Source organism: Anomalospiza imberbis, chromosome 6, assembly GCF_031753505.1.
Source record: "Anomalospiza imberbis isolate Cuckoo-Finch-1a 21T00152 chromosome 6, ASM3175350v1, whole genome shotgun sequence".
In the NCBI taxonomy this organism is placed as follows: Eukaryota; Metazoa; Chordata; class Aves; order Passeriformes; family Viduidae; genus Anomalospiza; species Anomalospiza imberbis.
Window position 1 is genome coordinate 56,004,609 of NC_089686.1, and position 21,161 is coordinate 56,025,769.

General features: G+C 47.7%; 1 protein-coding gene across 1 annotated transcript; it reads right to left on the reverse strand.

Moving 5' to 3' along the window:
• Positions 1–1,691: 1,691 nt before the first annotated feature.
• Positions 1,692–21,137, reverse strand: DEAF1 (DEAF1 transcription factor). The gene is made up of 13 exons (XM_068194478.1): positions 20,785–21,137; positions 19,916–20,013; positions 19,430–19,559; positions 18,454–18,600; positions 17,541–17,680; positions 16,858–16,923; positions 15,817–15,943; positions 13,842–13,970; positions 12,960–13,088; positions 10,953–11,203; positions 5,114–5,179; positions 3,383–3,472; positions 1,692–2,367 (listed from the first exon to the last, which is right to left on the reverse strand). The coding sequence occupies exons 1-13, from the start codon at positions 20,999–21,001 to the stop codon at positions 2,263–2,265; spliced, it is 1,695 nt and encodes a 564-aa protein (XP_068050579.1). The 5' UTR covers positions 21,002–21,137; the 3' UTR covers positions 1,692–2,262.
• Between the last annotated feature and the right edge of the window lie 24 nt (positions 21,138–21,161).

Genomic DNA, 21,161 nt, shown 5'->3' on the forward strand with positions numbered 1-21,161 from the left:
AAAATAATATTGCAGAAAATTACAGTCTTCCAAGTAATGATTTTGTACAGGATTGTTGCTTTCCAGGAGGGAATTTGCTTGGAAGCAGAACGGAAAAGGGACATCTTGAGTATTCCTTTGACTAAAAATAGCAAGTGCTCAATTTCTCGTCAGCAAACAGACTCAATTCCCACATGATTATATTGAGCATTTCTGAGCTGTCACACGCTGGGTTGGGGCACAGCTGCCCCAGGTACCAGGGCACCATGGGCTTTCCAGAGGTGCTGTTTCAGAGTTGTCTTTGCTGCATCCAAATGCAGGATACAAGAAAGCCTGTAAATGAGCTGTGTTAGTGTGGGCTCAATTAAGACTGTCTTCTCAATTAACTAATTGTCTCCAAGTTCTAGACAACAGGCAATCAGCATTTAACTGTGAGCAGAAACCATTTCCAACACTCAAGTACTACTTTGGAAAGCAGCAGTGAGCATTTTGCTATGGGAATGGAAGGAATTGCCTGTTTCTTCCTTCCCAGGAGTATCAGAGGTAATTTCTGTTCCCATCCTGCCTCAGTTCCAGCTTGGCTTTCGTTGGAAGCATGGTTCCTTCTGGAAGAGCTGCACACTGTGGCCACCAGCTCCTCACCCTCGATGGCATCGCAGTGCTGCCCCCTGGGCCTGCTCAGCTCTGTGTTAGGAGAAATAACTTTCCCGGGAAACAGCCAGGAAGTAACACTCACCACCTGCCACCGACTGTGGGAGCCCTGTCACCTCCCTCCATGGGAGACTGAGAACCGATGCCCCTCAGGAGCTGGTGCCACTGGCAAACCCACCAAGGGCACTTCTGAGAGACCCCACTGGGAGATGGAAAACCAGTTCCTACTGCCTTGGAACATATGGAATGCAACCTAACATACCTTTAAGATGCAAAGTGGAAGGAATAGATTTGTCAGAAACCTCTAGTCTTTTCCCTGGAGTTCACCTTTGAGTCTTTTCCATGGCATTTTTCTCTCTTTTTAAGTTTCCCATAAGTCAGGATAGAATCTTCTCTGCTTGACAGCATGGGTTGGGTTGGGTCACTCTGCAGTTCAGGTGACCCTGCCTGGAGCAAGAGCTGAACAGCCATCCTCATCCACCATCACCAAACTGGAGCAAACAAGAGCCAGGGGTCACAGGGGCTGTGACCCCTCAACCAGAGCAAACAATAGTGATCCTTCATGGGGGTTGTAAGCCCTAACGGGGGCTACGCCTGGAGCTAAGAACAAACCCAACCAAACAACCAGAGGCTTGTGCACCTGTCAAGACTCCTCTGAAATCTCCAACCACAAACAAAGGTTTAACTTAATTAACAAAAGATTTAATTAACTATTAAAATAGTAGATTAATAATTAAAATTATTTTGTTGTAGTGAACAAAGCAAGTAACTCCCTAATGGTCAGCACATCTCTAATTAGCAGCTCCTACAGGGCAGGGACAGGACAGCCCCATATCCATGTGTGCTCACCTTGGACTTGATCCCATCTGATTCTGGCCAGCTGGATGCTATGAGTGATATTCCAGGCACGCCGTGGAATGAAGCTGTGCTTCCTTGTGGAGAAAACACCTCCCAGGTAGACAGGGAGTACAGACACACATGCAACTGTTGGTGCATTCACCTGAGCAGTTACCTGTACTGCAAAGTGCTGCCCTGGTAATTAAGGGAACCACTGGGCACACTTGTGCTTTCATCGCATTTTATTTAACAACAAGTTATTTTTCAACTATATTTAAGTGGAGAGGCTCCAATGTGTTCCAGATTTGCCCAGCACAGAGGGAACACGGGAAACCCAAAAATCCTTTCAATGCCAAACTAAGAACTTGTACCGACTTTGTCAAGGCAATTAAATAAACAAACCAAAGATTTGTTTCTCTTCTCTAATGAGAAGTAGGGAGGCCCCAGTAGGAGGAAGCACTGGCAGATCTCCTGCTTCAGATCCACCTCAAGAGAGATGAGGAGACTGCTGCAATCCACATGGTGGAGGATCCAGTCAGGCAAAGGCAAAGCCTCCCAAAGCCAGTTGGGGCTGGGACAGAAGGGAGAAGGTTCCAGAAGAGGTTTTCACAGTCTGTATTATCCAAAGCTTTGGAAAGGGATTGGGAATAGACAAGTGCTGTCACAGTATCAAAAAATCAAAGAAAAATGAGTCTGTTAGTGAGAAGAGTGCTGTTGGCACAGGACAGACCGTTCCCACCGGTCGCCGATCCAGCCGGCCCCGCGTGTCCATGAACGGTTGCGGAGGTAGAGTGCTCACACGGTGACCTTCTCCATGACATTGTCCGGGACGTGCACCTCATCCCCTTGCACCGTCACTGTGGCTGACTGGCCACAGATGTGCTGGTGGTCCTTCCAGTCCTGCCAGGGGAGGGCAGAGGGAAAGACTGTGAGTAGAACAGGCCCTTGGAGAAGGGTCCTCTCTGTGTGAGAAGCACTCTCTCTCCACAAACCAGACTGATGATAGAGAGCAAAGAAGTCACACACTGGATCAATGTAAGAGGTGGAACTGGACTAAGCAGAATGCTGCCATCTCCACACAAACCACAATCCAGGATATCAGTGTCAGTCAGATGGAAAATTGACTAAAACTGAGTCTTGACTTAAAGCCTCTCCTGAAAGGCAGCTCTCAACACTGAGTGCTCCCGAGGGACAGCATGTGCTGGGATCTTAGCTCAGCTAGGACAGGAACAGATTCCTTCTGGAGCTAACTGAATTCAGGACGGCTGACTCAGCCTGAACCTGGCCACCCAGCAGAGCTGTAACTGGCTAAGCTGAACCATCCTTCTCTCCAAGCGAGGGCCAAGGGTCACTGTAAGGAACTGGTCTGAAACATGACACACAGCAGCTTCCCCCACTGTACTTCACACCTGTTCCCACCTCCCAAGTTCAAAATTGTAGAGTCTGTCCCACTGTATCACCTGCAGCGTCACAAATAATGGAAAGGAGAACTGTGTCCTCAGTGCCACGGCAGCAGCAGCAGGGAAGGAAGGAAGCAGCAGGAAGGGGCTGTAAAAGTGCTCGCAGCTCCCCACAGTTCCCAGTGAGGTGTCCATGCTTCATTTCTAGTGTTACTTGGATTTTCTGGGTCACCTTTGGGAAGGTGTGTGCAAACTTGGGGACCTTCTCTACCCTTTTAACCCTGCCCTGACTTGCAGACCTGCCCCATCACTACAGCCTTGCTGGTGATCTCACTGGCAGGGTGGGTTTTGAGTGCTTAACCCATGCAAGGCTCTGCTCTGACTGCCTGGCTCTGCTGTCCGTTCCTCCCTCCATACTGACACCCATCAGGTGACAGCCCGAGCAGCCTGGCTGTCCCCAGGGTCACACAGCCGTCTCTGGGGAACTGAATCCCAAGTCACAAGCAGGCTGATACCTTCCGCTGGCAGAACGTGGAGCAGTAGTTGACTTTGTGGCATCCTGTGCACTCGTTGGTGGCCTCCCGTCCGCAGTTGACGCAGGATTGCTGTGGGAAGGGATGGAGAGGGACAAGTCACACAGAGACAAACCAGGGGTGTCACTCACCGAGGTGCCACAGCGGTGCTGTGACCGCCTGGAATGCCAGAGCAGTGGGAAAGCTCCCGTTTCCCAAAATACCCTCAAGCACACCAACCCACAACAAGCAGGCCCAGTGGCCTCTGGATACACCCTCAGAGACCCACTCTCCTTGCTCTTTTAGCAGGGATCACTTTGGAAAATGAAATGCACCTCTGTTTTTCTTTCTGTTGGGCAGGAAGCCCTCCAAAACTGTGTGTGGACACTGAGTGGTCATGGAAATCCATCCCCACCACTGCAGGGAAACCTCCCTCCAGACTGGTCTGGTATCCATCAGCTGGGTAACTACAGGAGTTGGGTGTACCCCACCCAGACATGTCAGGCTGTGCACAGGCTGTTGACATGCAAGTTCTGAGGTTATCCCAAATTTAAAGGTTTAAAGGCAGATGTCATGAAGGACAACAGACTAGAAGGACAAAACGGATGGGACCCTTCAGGTATTTTCCCCTAGTTTTAGAGAGGAAAAAGGCAAGTGCTCCTATGGGATATGTTCCTTGGTCCTTTCCCAGTCATGACTACATAAGGAGTATAACAAGAGGGAAACAGGAGTCAAATTAAGAAGGCTCTAACAGAAGCCAGGATTTAAATCCAGAGGCAAGGCAAGATAGGATACACAGGTGAAAAATCACACCTGCTTTTTAAGTGATGGTTTTGTGTCTATTGCTTTAATCTTATTTTGATGACATCAGTTAACATAACCTGTATATTTAGGAAACATCATTGAACTGCCATCAAAATAAGCACTTCACAGAGCATTCACTTCCAGCTCATTAAACGCCTGACAAATCATTAGCACGTCAGCAGCAGTGACATGAAGTGTTGCTGGGCTGTGAAAGTACTGTGGGCTCATCAGTTCCTCCAGGCTTCTTCTCTCTTTGAGCAAAACCAGCCCAAAAATCAGTGCTCTGAATAACACCCCCTCTCACACCTTTCCATGTACCTGCAGTGAACAGCTGGTGAGACTGAACTGTGTTTGTGCTCCTGATGTGCAGCTGTGGATTTGGGACACTAAAAATGGCTTAAAGCTGTGATGTGGGACTTGCAAAGCCTGCCCTGAGGGGACACTTGGCTGGGGCTGTTTGTAACCTGTACAGCTACCGGAAAATGTGGAAAATACACGGGGCATGGTTGTACCTGCAGATATGAAAGAGAAATAAGCAACACAGCTCTTAGGGCTTCAGTCATGGGTCCAGAACTAACTCCCATTCCAAAAGCCAGAGGAAATTGTGGAGTTATGAAAACCAGCTCACAGAACAGAAAGGAAACAAATTCTCTTCCTGTCACAGCTCTGTGACAGCCACCCACTAGACTTGCAGCACCACCACTCAGAGGTGAGGGAGACTGATGAACCTGGCCAGGTGAAGGAGCATAGAAAACTGGAATACTTGGAAAAGGGGAGACACTGCTTGGAGCACTGGCCCTACTAGGAAGGGCTCAGATCCTTTGCCAGAAGGCCAGACACAGAGCACAGGACTCCACAGCAGTGACAAAACCTCTGAGTCTTAGACAAAGACCAAAAGGCTCTTCACAACATGAGACATCCCCAGCCTACCTTGATGATGATTTCTGTCTTCCCATCCACATCCTCCGTTTGTTGGAATAACTGGCTCTGGTATTGCTGCAAGGTAAACACACCAGACATGTCATTTCCCAGCCAGAGCATGACGTGAGGGGTTGGAAAGGGTGCTGGGATGGAGGGTCCCCATGCTGAGCTGTGTCTGCCCGGGCCCACACTGCAGTTGCAAGAGGACAGGGTGGCCCCTCACTCCTTGGAGAGGTACACTGTCACCTGATGTGGAGACAGGGAAAGGAGTCTATGAGAAAACGGCCTGAGGTGACAAACTGCCAGTTCAGTACAGCATTTCCTCCATGCCCAGCTCCCCACTCCGTCCAGCCACACACTTGTCCTTAAAATGGGGGGTTTAACTGCAACCCCCCCACACATGGGAACTGGGAAATTAGCACAGGAAACATGAGGTAACAGGGCCAAGTGGCACATTCCAGGGCCAAATTTTGGGTCAGGTCCAGTGATCCTAATTCACTAAGAGGCAAAGGAGTCTGGAGGGAAGGTACAGCCGAACAAAAAGGATTAGGGAGAAAAAAGAGCCGAACAAAATTAACACACCTTAGACTTTAGCAGCAGCAGTAACCATAATCATTACTCCTTGAAACAGAAGAGTGAGAGGGCTGTAGAACAAGTTGTGACTCCATCACTACTCTGGAGGTGATCAGAGCCCACTTGGGCTGCCTGGCAGAATCACTTCACACCAGCTCAAGTCCAATCAGGTGCTGCTGTACCTGTTGCAGCAGCAACACGCTCAGCAATGGAGGATCGAAGTCCCAAACCAATGACATCCAAACCCAATCCCAAATTAATTATGTGCTAACCCTGGCTTAAATGTATTTGGAACAGTTAAAAAGTCCAAAAAAAGCTAAACCCTTTCCTCCAGGCCAAGCAGGTTCCTCCAAGAGTTGACTCAACACATAAGGAGATTAAAGGCTTAATTTACAAGTGTGTGACCTGAGAGCACAGTATTTATTCTCCTGTGAAACCACAACCTTCAAAACCTTGATATTACCACGACAGAAGTGAAGTTGAAAAACTCTTGGCAGATGGAGGCGGAGGCAGAGAAACCTCTTGCTGTGGCCTGCCAGAGGTGTGATTTGGATTTGCCCTATTTGACAAGGCAATTCCAGCCACACACAAACCACGCAGAAAGAAAAGGTGTGATAAGAGAGAGGAACAAGCCAGACACGTTCAGATCTCTCACAGAAACAGCTCCGCAAAACCCAGAATCTCCAATTCCCAAGAGCATCACTGCTAGTTTGGAGTACACAAGCCACTGTTTGCTGATTTCTTAGCTGTCCAGCCCTTTTTAGATTAATTTCATACTCTTCAGCCCTGAATTGGTTTATTCTCTCTAAAAAAGCATTCAGATGCCACAGCTGTTTGCTGTTTTAATTCTCCACCTTGCTTTCAAATGAGCAGGGCTCTGGAAGCATCTCTGCTTTACAGAGTACTATTCCAATTTGTGGGATTTCAACACTCATTCTTTTCAACTTATACAGAAAATCCAATTAATGCACTTCCTGAAAATCTTTATTATTCCCCAGCAATTCTGGCACAGAATTTAGTGAGCATGTGTAATGTCCCCATCCTAAAGTTATTGGCTACAAACAATGGATTAATGCACACTCAGAAAAATTACATTCCCCAAGCATACCAACACGTCAGTCCTGCCTTTAATCTCTTCCTTTTGGGCCTGATCTGCAAATGTCAAATATCTATTGCAAGAGACACCAAGCCTTTGTTACCCCACTCACCCTAAATTCCCAGATGTCTTTCCCTTACCAAAAAATGCAGTAAAGCCAACATGGAGATATTAACCAGGGGATCAGATAATCAACCACAACCTAATTACTAATGATACCTGAGAACTGTTTCTTAACAGCCACAAGAAATTCCACCACAGCAGTTGTATTTAACTAATCCCACACAAAATGCTGCAATTCTGAAAAACCTTATAAATGTCTCCATATTTCTATTTTTTGCAATATCACGATGCATTCTGGAAGTTCATATAAACATGGAGCTGGAGGGCTCATGGTTTGCTTTTCTTTCAGCATATCATTCCCCAGGACTTCTAAGTATCACAAATGTAACCTTACTCAGAGGATCCTAGCACTTTGCAAACTTGCACTGAGTTGCACTCTGGGAAGGAAGCGTTATTTTCATCTGAGGCATAGTGAGGCCAAGGACTTACCCAGGGGCATCAAAATGACTTGTGGGAAAGACAGAAATAAAATCTGAAGGAGAGCCTCAGTCCTGAAATTTGCCCAACAAACCACGACCCTTAAACAAACTTAGAGAAATTAAGAAGTACAAAGAGAGCAACTGAATGCATTTCAAAACTGCCACAATACTAAATTATGTGCTAAAAACCCTCCCTGATGGTGAAGCCTTTATCTCCAGCACTTGGAACAGTTCTTTCAGAAGGGATAAGGATATTCCCAGCCCCTGACACAGGGCTGAGATGGTACAAGGAGGGAGGCAGAGTGCAAACCCTCACTTCAGAGCTGTGCGAGTCCCACAGCCACCCACACTGCCCAGCACAGAGCACAGCTTTTGCTATTTAAAGTTAAAGCAACCTAACTGCTGCTCTATGGGAGCAGGACAGCTCATTTGTGCTATTTAATGACTCTAAAGCTCATTAAATAATAAATCTAATACCAAAACACACTATAGTGAGTGATGTGTAACGTACAACGAGGCATCTAAGTTTGTGTATCCAGCTGGGAAGCAGTGTGTTTCTATCAGATCTCTACAATACTGCTCTGTACTAAGTCACTCTTCCAGGAAGAGCCGAGTCTGCAGCTCAGTTACCATCTCATCTGTGGCCCAGCCTTGCTCTGCAGCTCCAACACAACAACTCCACCAGGAAAGGCTCCCCCTGTTTGCTCACCCTTGGAAGTTCTGTCAGTGGAACAAAGAAAGTGGTAATTAAGCACCAATTTCCTTTGTATTAAACTGGTCCAGAAAAAATCCCCTGCCTGAAGGGCAGGAAGACCCCTCTGTCTGCCTCTCATACACCTTAACTGCCCAAAAAGCCATGGGACCACACACATACTCAGAGGGGGAAAGAGCCTCATGTTACAAACCACTAGGAAATTGGGAAAGGCCGTTTGGCCAACACACAAGCAGAGACAATTCTTTGACCTTTAGTGTAATTGCTTCCCTGTATCCAGGACCACAGAGTTTTGTCCAGATATGGAATTCACAAGCAGGAATTAATTCAGAGATAGCTACTTGTGATACTGCCTGGATGGTTCCAGCAGCCAGCATAGCTTAGAATTGTCTGGATGATAAAAAATACCACCATGAGTATGTGGTTTCACCACAGTGCACAAGTGTGGAGGTCCCCATTACACACTGAGAATGGTGAGACACAAGTGGTGTAACTGGGCATGTAGCAGTTCCTGGGAAATGAGGAAATGAGTTTTCTCTGGAAATCACATGCTCATCCTTCCCATGTCAAGTCAGCTTTAATCCATACACAGGAGGGATTCTAACTCCCACTCCTAGGACATGAAGTAACTAGAAGGACATCAAAGAGAGCTGGTTCTGGATCAGAGGGTGTGGAGAAGGGACTGAATAACCATTCCAGAAACCAGGGTGAGGATAAACAGAAGGGAAGATGCACATAGACTGGAAAAAAAAAGCAGAATGAAGCTAAACAAAAGCAGATGTTTATCTCTGAACTGTGCCAAAGCTTCCAATATTTCAGTGTCCCACACTCTGTTCAGCTTTCCAGCAGTAGCCAGCCCAAACCTGGGCAGCAGCACTGGCACCTGCTCTGCAGGAGGGAGGCGGGGAAGGATTACACTCCTAATTTATCACACACCTGCACATCAAAGATGCATCGTACGGGAGAGTTTAGCAGAGTCAACATGGCAAAGAATATCAAAGAGGCTGTGAGGACTGTCCTAGGGGTCCTCAGCTTCCAGCAAAGTCTTCCCACACCTCTCTTCCAGGCCTGTCGCTGCACACTCGTGCCTATGGATTCAGTGGAAAGCTGACGTTAGCACAATGCTGATGGCACCAGCAGGAAAGTGGTGCTTGGGAAGGGCATTCAGCAGCTACTGAGGGTGACACCAGTTCCAACACTGCCCCCCACCTCACACCAGCAGTGGATCTGTAGGAGAGGGAGAGCACCTTCAGTATGAAGCTATACTTGGGTGCATGCATGAGCTGGTGGTCAGAAGGATCCGAGATCCCTGCCATGCATCAGTTACAGAGAAGAGCAGAGAGGAGAGGGCAGTCCTTCTGGATAATCCCTGTCCACAAGAGAGAGAAGATGGGGACCAGTCAGGGCTTCTGTGGGGCCAGGCAGCCTGCCAGTCCTACCACAGGACTCGTGTGAGTCAGCTTTGCTTGCACAGTTCTCAGCAAAACACCTCTAAACTTTGCTGCTTATCTTCCCGAGAGGGATCAATCTGATTTTTATTTATGGTTCGCCGTATGCTACACGTGAGGTGAAGAATTCCTGTAAGGGCTGCCTGTACATGTACCAGCAACCCTGCTCCTGCGAGGGCTTTGCCTGGCAGCCAATCAGGGCAGAAAAAACCTCCATGATCAGGCTGTCAGCAATCCGCCCCACTTGCCGCTGGGGCAAGTGCCGGGATGCCCACGAAGAATGCCCAGGAAATCGGGCTGTGGAAGGAGCCTTAGCACATAAAAGCCACTAACTGCGACAAAATGGCGAGCCATTTTGCTTTGGGTTTCTTGGAGGCATCAGGGGCTCGCTCGGAGAGTCACCTTGGCCCTTCTCCCCCCCCACCCCTTACCTTTTCCTCCCTGTGGTGCTGCTGCCCTGCCCCTACCTGCTTTGCCCTGCTTCGGCGAACTGGCTCTTTGCCACGACGACCTTGTGCTCCGCCGCCTCCCCGATGGAGTGGGCACCGCCGCAGCCAGCTGCCTCCACCGCGTTCCCCAGGCGCAGCTGCAGCCGCCTGCACCCAGCCGCGACCGCCGCCGCCGTTTCTGCGCTGCCCGCCCCACCAACCCGCCATAGCACTAAGCCCGTAGCCACCAGCCTGTCGTCACCGCCTGCACCCAGACAAGCCCGCAGCCGCCGCCCGCTCACAAGAGCCGCGCAGGGCGGCTTGCAGCCGACACCAGGGGCACACTGCCGCCGCCGTTTGAAGATTGCACCCAACCACTCAAAAGCCGCGGGGGCTCGCCGCGCCTTTGTAACGATCTGCCTGCCGAGCTGATGCTGACAGGGTACCGGTGTTCTTGTGGTAACGCTGTCCCTGTCTTCTGTTTTTTTTCTCCGTCTCTCTTTTCTCCTCTCTGCTCTCTTTCTATCCCACTTCAGGAGGAGGCTTACCCTTCTTTATATTCAGATATAATATAGCCGCATTTGTACTTTATTTTCATCTGAGAAATCTATCAAAAAGAATCCTCCCCAACTCCCTCTTTTACCTTGGGACAGAACACTTCCCCATAAACTCTGGGATAAGCTGTTCCACATATCCTATTGAAAGCCCAGCTCACCTGACAGCAGCCACTGCACTGCTGAACACTCTTCAGCTTCCTCAGACCAGGACTCACCGCCCACATCCCATAAATTTATGGACAGCTGATGGGAGAGCTAAGGATCGTGACACCAAACAGTCTGTACAACCAGCCTGCTGCCCACAGCTCCTGGAATCCCAGAGAACTTTATTCCTTTCCCCAGGATACAAATAACTTAGGAAGATTTCTCTTGCTAACATTGCTTTCAAGGCTTGGAGAAACAATTTCCAGTATCACTGCACCAGCCAGAAACTACTTTGCTCACCACTCAGCCCCAAAGGTGCCCACGGCTGAGCCCCTGTGGCACAGTTACCTCTTTCCTCTCCACATCAGCCTGGATCTTGGCCTGTGTGACAGCAGCCTCGCGGAAGGAGGAGCTGGCCTGCTTGGCCTGCTCAATCAGAGTCTTCAGCTGCTGTGCTGTGCTGAGCAGAGAATTGACCATCTCCTCCAGGTAGAGCCAGCTCCGCTGCTCCGTCACCTCCAGCCCGTTCACCACTGACGGCGACATGGCTTTGGTGGGCGTCGTGGGGGGCACTGCCAGGGCAGGCAGAGAGGTCAACACTGGACATAAGGAACAAAAGACAGTTAGGGTGTTTCATTTCCATGAAGTGGTGGGGGGGGTTGGTGGGTTTTGTGTTTTTTCTATGCCGTTTGGTTTCTTTTTTAAAATACGGTTTGCAAAATTTCCAGTCCAGGAAAGTTCTGCAACATCAAGTGCAGGTCTGTGGAGAAAAAGCCCATGGACACTCTCAAACCCATGGGACAAGAACACCTCCTCTTGACCTGGATGACTCTGGGAAGAGTTTAACACCTCCCAGCACTACTGTGGAGAAGCACCATGATGCAGTGAAAGCAGCACTCCCAGGAACTCCTCCACCACTGCCAACAATATTTCCCTCAGCCATGGCTAGGTAAGGTTAGATTAAGTCACTCAGTGACCCAATACTTTACAGAAACATCCTGATGATCCTACCCAGATGTCAATTTTCAGGCTGCAAACCACAAAACTCAAGTTCTGATCCACATCACACTCCCTGTGCTTCCTGAATTCTGACCTTTACATAACTATGCTCAGACACTGGACTTAAACCCAGACAGTCACCATCACCTCCAAGTGAGTGTATTCCAAACATGGACTTCCCAAAGCCATGGGTTGGGAAGCCCTTTAATAACCCAGCAGTTACTGTGGCACTGAACCAGCTACTTTTCAATTAGGTTTGCACGTACACTGCGAGATCACGGTATGATGAAATTAAATCCAGACCCAGGAACTCCACAATACACAGTGTAAGCTCAGCTTAGGTAACATTCCAGGAAGAAATGTTATCTGGCTTTACTTTTTCAAAATGTAATTCTAGTAATAAATCTTCACCATCTGCCATAAAATTCAGTCCAAGATATTCTCATCTACCAAAAATGACCTCAACATTCCTCACTGAATTCTTTACTGGTACAAAGAAGTTACCACCAGCCTCAGGGTTGTGCAGACTTCTTACCTCAAAATACCCTTAATTAAAAAAGTAATTTTAATGAATTTGCACACGAGTGGCATGGAACTATTTGCACTTAGATATGAGTACGAGATAAACCGGTCGTTTTTATCAAAGTCTGTTTGCACAAGAGCCTTTCCCACTCTCCATTTCCAGCACAATATTTATCCCTGCGTGACATTTGATAACGTATCAAACAGGAATTACTTCCGATTCCTCATTTTGGCACAAGTACATCAGGAAAGATAAAGTATTCACTGGTGAATGTTTAATTAGTAACATCAAGATCTGACTAAGTCTTAAACACAAGAAGATCTGACTCTGGAGACCAGGAACATGCTGTGCTGCTCCAAATAAGTAAATAAGGGTCATACAGAGGGGATTGAAAACTGACACCAAACCTCCCCAAAAGTACCTCCAGCGTGCATCACAGGAGTCATAGAGCCAAGTGAGGATGCCTAGAAAAGTTCCTGTGGTATGATTTTAATTGGGTTTGTTCCCCTCAGATCAAACACTAAAAAAAAGTTCAGCCACAGTGCCCAAAGAGGACAAAAGTCTGGAAGCAAGGACTTTAGGAAAGGCAGGGAATGCAAGACAATTCATGATGCAGAAATCACAGCAGCTGCCTCTGGCAGAATCAATAAATCAAAGCTCTCAATAAAGAGTGAAAAACTTCCCAAAAAGGGGAAAGCTGCTTGTCCAAATCTTAGTATCTGTAAAACTCACTAGCAAAATAGAGCAGAGTTTAATTTTTTGCCCTAATCCCTAATCTTTACCTATGTTGAGAAAGATGGGAGGAAACTGAAGCACAGGGAGAGCAAACGTACCGATTTTGGGATGAGACGTTGGCAGTGCAGCCTCAGGGAAAGGTGAGATCTGGCAGTTGTCCTGGTAACTGGGATAGTGAGGCTCTGGATGAGACACCCGGCAAGGCTGCTGGACGTTGGTATCCTGAACTGCAGGAGAACAAGGGCCTTGGGAATCACTAACACACCTGGCAGGTGTTTCTTACGCTGCATTCACCCCTATGTTTTTATGTTTTATGCAAGTTCCTACACTCTGTGGTAATTCCCAAGGGTTGAAAATGTGAAACAGCAACAGGATCTCAAGGAAGATCCTTGAATGCTGGTCTTGGCTCCACCATGCTCTGCTTTCACCTTTAGAGCCACAAGTTCCTCGGTTCTGTCCCACACATTGAAATAGCCACGATCGTCACAGGGCTCCACACTCTGGTTCTCAGAGCAGGATCATTCCCCCAGGAGAGCTCACAACGCAAAGCATTATTCAAACTGAGAGCATTACTCAAACTGAGGAACTGAAATGTATGTCATGCATTTGTATTTTGTTTGATTTATCCTGGCATTTTTCACTCCATTTCAACTCTCACCTAGTTTGGGGTTTTTTGGTAGTATTTTAGGTTAAATGAGGAGTTAAAAAAATTAAATTACAGAGATGAACATAAATCCCAGGAACTCAGCAGAGGTGAACATTAGCAGCTGCCACACCTGGGCAAAGCTTCTCCTTTGGTGCAACTGCTAAGATTTCAAACTGCTGAAATGATCTCACAGGAAGGACAGTGCCTTGTGCAGTATCTCCCTTGAGAAATAAATCCTTTGTGTTGCATTCAAAATGTTCCTTCCTACAGTGGTAGGCATCCAAACCTCTTTTCCTCCTCCCCACGGCTGTCTAGGAGACACCTGAGCTCTTACCAGTGGCTCCAGTGAAAACATCCCCCTGTGCTGGGCTCTCCGAGATGATGGCCGTGGCCTCCACGCTGGACGCCCGGTCGAAGGTCAGTGCCCCGGAGGTTGTGATCTGTCCAGAGGGAGTCACGGTGACTGGAAACATTAAAGCACTTTCATAATTCACACTCAGCGCAGAGGACATGCCTGTCCAGCTCTTGATATCCCTGTGCTGCACCATCCAAGCCCACGGTCACAGATCACCAGCCTGGGATAACCCAGTTTGGATCACACCTGTGACCAGTGCAGTTGGAAATGGGAATAAAAGCCACAATGGGCTTCTGAAGGCTCTGCTGTCCTTCCAAGTCTCTGGGGGCACGAGGCCAAAATGTTAATTTACAACCGAATACCTCCCAAATCACCACCTTTTCAGTTATTTTATGAACCATAACGTAACACCTCCCATAACGATTCAGTGAGGCCACAAACCCCATCAAATTCTGGCTGCTTTATGACAATTTTAGGAAGAGTGATTGTTGTTAATTAAATCAACATAGCAACTTGTGGATTACAGCTAATTCCATGACAGCTGGGCAATTTTAGGTGTTTATCTACACAAAGGGATAGAATGTGCTCAGCCCATGCAAGGAACAAGGCACAAAATCCTTCTGGATAATTCTACCTGAGTGGCTTCCAAATGTTTTAAACCCATTTTAAAGAGGATTATTTTAACTGGTACCATTAGTTGGTGATGGTCTGATTCTGTGGCACACAATAATTAAATTTTAAAATACTGTAGCTACAAATTCCTGGCTGGTGAAGTATGTGGCCACCAAAACAAGAAGTTCTCTCTTCCAGTGCCGGCATGAGAGAATGAGCAGCATCACAGCACCTCACATAACAAACCAATACAGATCAAACCTATCTGAGGACTAAAAAAACCAAAGCTATAAAACAACTCTGCAGAATCCTTGTGTATTTCTCCTCCTACTGTTGCTGATGATCTAATCTTACTTTTTCTGTTCTTTTTTTTAGATTTCTGTTGCTTCCTCCTCGACTCACTTTGTACTGTTACCGTGCAGATGATGCCAGTGTGCCGAGAGCAGGAGGACAAATGGATGTGACTGGGGATGTGTGAGCTGGATCAGCTTGCAAATTAATTCCTTTTCTCACACAGATAATTTGCCAATCAAAGCAGTAACTAACAAAGCTGAATGTTGGAGAGGGATTTGCAGATCAAAGCATCACCTTCTGCCTCCTTCATTAACAACTTTCAGGCTGAGGGTTTCATTCCAGCTGCTTCCAGGCTATTTTGCAAGGAATAGCACAAATCTTACTCCAGCTTCTAAGGGACACAAAGAAGCTCAGAGAATGGAATGGGGATTTCTGGCAGAGCAGAGAAGGGCCAGCCTCTCCCAAAACCTAATTCCAACAGGAAATTTCTCAGTTGTTATTTGTGAAAAATCTACCTGAAATCCAGGCCAGGATCCTGTAATTCCCCCCCCAACACTGAGAGCAGGTACAGGGGGCAATATAATTTTAGACTATAACCACAGAATCCTGAAATGCTTGGGCTTGGAAGGGACCTTAAGGTCATCTCCTTCCACTGCCTTGCCATGGGCAGGGGCATCTTCTACTAAACCAGGCTGCTCCAAGCCCCATCCAACCTGGCCTTGAACAATTCCAGGCATAGGACATAACCTCTCTCAGCACAAAATATGAAACCTACTATTCATGGCACAAGGATGTGATGATGCTTAAACCTGAGTGTCCTGGAGGTCTAGAGCTGCACTTTTTCCCATTCAACTTGTCTTCAGATGTGGCAACACTGTGCTACCTTCTATAAAATAGGAAGTGACACTGAGACAATAAAATCACCCAGTTAAAAAGGGACATTTTTCTCAGCTGGACAGTTCCAAGGAGCCACTAACAGACATAAAACACCTAGCAGGGCAACTCTCCAAAGAAAGGAAGCTATTTTTACCAGGAGAAAAGAACCTACACGTAGTTGCAGCAGTGGCTGGAAGCAGAGTGATGTTTTTGGAGCAATTCTTCTTCACTGGAGTTGCAGGTATTTCATTTTCTTTTTTCCGCCTTTTATATGGCACAAAGAGTCGTATAGGGCCACTCTGGGTAGAAAAACACCAGAAAGAAAATGAAAAGAAAAAAGGAAAAGGCATCAGCTGAGGCACCTCTTTGGAGACTTTGGGTTTACTCTCATCTTTCCAGGAACAGCAGCACGGATTCCCATGGATGATATCTGGTTTGCAACAATAGACCAAAGCACTTAAAAGTTTTCTAAACAAAAAGAACTTTGAAAAAAAAAAGTTAAACTCAGCTCCCTCCAGCTGAAGAGGCACAAATTCAACATCTTCCCACTATTATTTAAGGAGCAGAACTGGGCAGATAATCAGCTACTGGCCAAGGTGGTGGAAGAAAAAAGAGGGAGGAGAAGAGAGTAAGAAGTTCCAGGCTAGAAAATAAGCACATCAGTCAGTTCATAGCAGAACAGAAAGGCAAAGCACCAGATCAAGCTAAAGTCTTCTGCTTCAGGACTTAAACCTCATTTTTGAAATAAACTAGCAAAAAATTAAATCCCAAATCAACTAACCAAAACCCCCAAGCAGTTTTAAAATGAAAACACTGACCTATTATGAGATTAGGATGTTACTTCTTTAAAAAGTATTTTTCCAACTCAAAACATTGTGAAATTTGAGTCAAAAATCATGAATAGTACTGACATTCCCAAATGGTATTTTGCATAGACATATTAATTAGAAAATGATAAAAAAAAGAAGAAAAAAAGCACTAAACATGAACTAATTTTACTGAGGCTGTTCTGCAATAATGCCAGCAGTTCCTTATCTCCTTTCTCCACAGGGCAGGGACAAAGCACTTGTCCCTGAACACTCATGTTTTAGGGTACTCCATTCCCAGGACAATCATGACCTGCTCACCCGAGGGCTGTGGCAGCTTGACTGGTTAATTTGTCCAACAAAAATAATTAGTTCCTAAAGTAATGGATGTAAAGCCTCCCACTCACCAGTGTCATGTCGTCACAGCAAGCGGCACAAGTACACGAGGCAGCATGGGGATTTAAAATCCCATCCTGGAATCAGAAGTGACCAGTTCAGCATGAGTCACCAAAATCACCCAGAGCACACCTTGATCCTGCTAAAAAATGTGGATGCTCCCAGAGTGGTACCCATTACCTCCTGGATGCTGTACAGTAACAGAGAGGCCAGTTCCCCACACCAGTGCAGTGGGGTGAGAGGGTGAGAGGAGAGAAAAGGAAAACCAAAACTTTTCCACACCTAAAGGCCAGGATATATGAATTTGAGACTTGATTTCTGCTTGAGCAGAAATCAACTGTCAGCCTAGTGGCAATGCCAAGTTCTCCAGGAGACTCAAATAAAGGACCCAAATAATGAATGGTGAAAATGAAGGATGTGTGACAGGCAAAGACATTGAAGGAGATCAGGTTACTAACCACAGTATCATGGGTGAGAGCTCAGTTCCTGTGGCACAGCTCAAGGCTGGGCTTCACCCTGCAGAAACTCTTTCCAGTATAAACAAGATTCCCACTGTGCTATTTGAGACACATCAAAAACAAATCCCCTACATCACTGACTCTCAACCAAACCGAGCACTGCTGCTGGTGGTGCCATCAGCACCTGGCTCCAGCTGCCCCTTCCTGCAGAAAGGAGGAAGCAAACTTAACCTTACGTGGATAAGGCACTGCAGGGGCCGCCCGGCGTAGCGGATGCTCCTCTTCCAGTCCTTGCTGCTGGCTCGCCCCGCCATGGCTTCGAACTCCGTGGGGCTGTACCAGTTGTCCCCTTGCTTAATGCACCTGCCACGGCCTCCTGAAGTACAGCACCAAAATACACTGTTAGCCCAGGTTAAGGATAATTTTGGCACTTCTCTAAAGAAGAAAATATGAAAATTGCTGGACAAAATAGCAGTTAATCTGTAAGAACCACTAAATATGCCCATTGCTCTTGGGTAACTATGTCCATTTATTATCATGGCTGTGACAATGACTGGGCATGGTTAGAGCTCCAATGCTATTAAAATTACTCTGCCACAAGAAATAAAAGTCTTTATTGGACAAACACCACAAATATAAGTCTTTCCTTGATTTGCACTTTTATTTCTCATCTTTTTTGTGTTTGTGGTGGGTTTAGAAGAAAACTTTCTGTCCACAAGCACTGCACTGGGCAGCCAGGCTGGCTGGCAATTTCTGCTGCAGCTTCCCCAGCTTCCCCACAAGGATAAAAGACAAGAGGAAGAGCTCAGGAGCCCTGTGAAGAGACAAACTATTTGCATTCCAGCAGGGATTCTTCAGAGCTTTGCAAAAACACAAGTCTACTCAGGAGACAAAAAATCATTCAAGGAGTCAGCCTATTACTGAGGAGACTCACTGCATGGCAACCTGGATATTCGCATGTTTAAGAAAAAGTTAAAAAGACTCTGAAGAAAAAGCAAAACAAAAAGGAACAGTAAAATCAAAAGGCTCTGAGCTGGCTTGGAAACTTTCTTGGCTATTTTTCCTGTTACTATCAGCCCTTAAGAACAGCCTGATTAAAAGAAGAGTAGAGAAGGAGCTGTGCCGCCCCTCAGCCCGGGTGGCAGTTACCTGAGCCCAGCCTGTTCTTGTACAGAATGCCACTGATATTCCGGCACCGCACCGGGAGCTCGTTCTCGTACACTGACGGGTCCCAGTTGTACTTGGTTCCACTTTTTCCCTGGACGGCACTCAAAGGGGTAGGAGGAGACTGTGGTCCTTGGAGAAATGAGAAAAGAAAGGTGTCAGCAACCAAAAGGCAGAGTGGTGTTCCATCCCATGCTCGGCTAGGTGATATGCCAAGGGGTTGACTTGGGCAGCTGGAACCGCCCCACAAGGAAGCAGCACTAAAAACTCAGCCTGAATGAACTAAGCAGGGCTGATAATTAAGCAAAGAGGACCACCTGAGGAAACAGGCTCTACCAAGAAATAAACACTGGATTGTGACCTGATCCTTACACCACCTGTAAGCTATGGTGTAAGGAGCTGGCTGGAGATTCCCCTTCCCAGAGCGCATCCTGTGGGAAGCTTTAGAGCACTGAAGGTTTGCTATGCCATCTCGTGGGCAGCAAGGAAACCGCCAGGCAGCCCTGAACAAAACCTCAGTGACAGAGACAGCCTGAATGGACATGGAAATGTGTTCCGGGACTCTTGGAAAGACCACGTGCAGAACTGGGAGACTCAAGATTTTTATTAACCATGTTAAAATGCTCTGTGTGCCCTTGGGTGTAGAAAGCCCAGTAGCAGGGCAAGATTTTTCATGCAGCTTCTTTGCCAGGGTTAGGGCAAAGAATGAGGAAATTAAACACATTTCTGACAGGAAAAAAAAAAGCAGCATTCTTTCATTCCCAAGAAATATACACAATACTGTGTGAGGACTTGGTATCTTAAAGGTCTTTTCCAACCTGCACAACTTTATGGTTTCAAGAGAGGGCAAACCATCCTTATAAAATTATGCACATATTTTTAGATACCAGAAAGACAAGTAGAATGGAGAAGAAGCCATCCCTCTGGGAAAGTGAGCCACCACAAGCAGACTGTCTAGTACCTGGTGTGAGAGGTGCCGAAGACCCCTTGATCCCAGTGGTTTCCACGATGCTGCCATCCGTGTGCACCACTATCAGAGTGGCTTTCTCAGGGTTCAAGCTGTCCCCAATTTGGAGGGCTGTTCTCCCAGACTGCAGAAGAAATAAAGAGTTTAAATTGATTAAAATACTTCAACATAAATAGATTTCAGTAACCTACAGGTACCCCAAAAGTCCAATCAGTATGGCAGTTATTAGGTTAATTTTTCAGTTTTCAGACAAGCAAATTCAAAGATTTCATGTTCCAGGCCACCAGTTCTGTTACAGGTGCGTACATGGGGGTGGAAAGGTAAAAACATTAGGAATAAAACCCCTGTATGTCCCTCAGCTAATGGGTTTGTGGTTTTATGCCTGGATATTATAATGAAAACAAGTCTTTGACCTTACCACAGCTCTTCATTTACACTGAAAAACTTTGTCAAGGCCCTCAGATGAAAGGGCAGACTTACCAACACATGTCCTGAAATTGAAGCTGCATTGGCCACAGATGTAGTGAAAACATTGTCTGCAGAGGCCCCCACATTGGCTACTGTCACTGTGGTGACTTCTGGAATGTAAAACAGGGTTAATTTAATTTTCTGCTTCATGCAGAGAGCCTCATGAACATCTGAAAAATTCCTTCTTCCTTCCTGTTCTAAATTAATTTTATTTTTCATGACACCTGTAAGTTGTTATGAACACAATCATTCTGATTTCTATTAATCTTTGGGTTCAACAGGCTTTAACGCCCTTGAAACCAGGGCAGTCACTATCAGCGTGTGATGACCTAAGGGAAAATTAAGTATTGCAGCTGTGCTAGGGATACTCCGAGCTGTGGTGCTTTTACTTGAATAGGGGTGACTGGCAGACAACAGGATAAATTGAACAACAGACTCTGCCTCTGTCATGTATTAATTCCCACGGTGCCGTGGCCGGTGCACTTCGTCCAGGTAAGAGCCGACAAATGTACACCCCAGCGTTTCTGCGGTGTTCAGCGCTTGGCTTGGCTCAAATCTCTGGGTTTCCACGTGGGGTGAGGGTGAAAGAACAGGCGCTGGGGCGGAGAACTCCGGCCTCTGAGGCACCGCAGCTCGGCCGCACGACCCTGCTGCGCGACTCGGAGCGCTTGGTTATGGGGACACGAAGCCGTGGCCCAGCGCCCCGGGCAGCTCCCGCTCTTTACTGTGTGTATAGGGGCGGAGTGCGGGATTCGGTGCGGGGGTGGGAGCGCTCCCTGAAGGAGCTCGCTGTCCCTGCCCGAGCCCCGGGGGCTGTGTGGGGGCCGGAGCCCGGGCTGGGGGAGCCCCGGGCGGGCTGAGGGAGCGCTGCCCGCCCTGACCTGCGAAGGCAGCGGCGGCAGCGGCCTCGTCGGCGCTTGGCATTGGCGGTGCTCCCATCTCGATGTGCTCGGCGTCTGCCGCCATCACCGTTACCGCCTCCTCCTCCTCCTCGGGCTCCGCCTCCCCCTCCGCTGCCTGCGGCGGCTCCTGCTGCTGCCCCGGTCCCGCGGGCAAGTCGAGCTGTCCGGCGGCCGGGTCGCCGTCGCTGTGCTCCATGCGCGGGGCCGGGGGTGGCCGAGCCCGCCCCGCCTCCCCCTCGGGCGCGCCCGAGGGGGGGTCCTGCGGGCAGGGGAGACCGGGGAGCCGAGCGCCGCCGAGCCTGCCCGACCGCAGACGAGCGTGTTCGGGGCCTTTCGACCGAGTTCCGATGAGGCCC

Excerpts from the sequence above, each read along its gene's own strand:
- DEAF1 (XM_068194478.1), bottom strand. The coding sequence starts at position 21,001 with ATGGAGCACAGCGACGGCGACCCGGCCGCCGGACAGCTCGACTTGCCC. Across the intron at positions 19,560-19,915 it reads CAATTTCAGGACATGTGTTG|TCTGGGAGAACAGCCCTCCA; the intron begins GTAAGTCTGCCC and ends TTTCTTCTGCAG. Across the intron at positions 16,924-17,540 it reads CCCTGCAGTGCCTTATCCAC|GATGGGATTTTAAATCCCCA; the intron begins GTAAGGTTAAGT and ends TTCTGATTCCAG.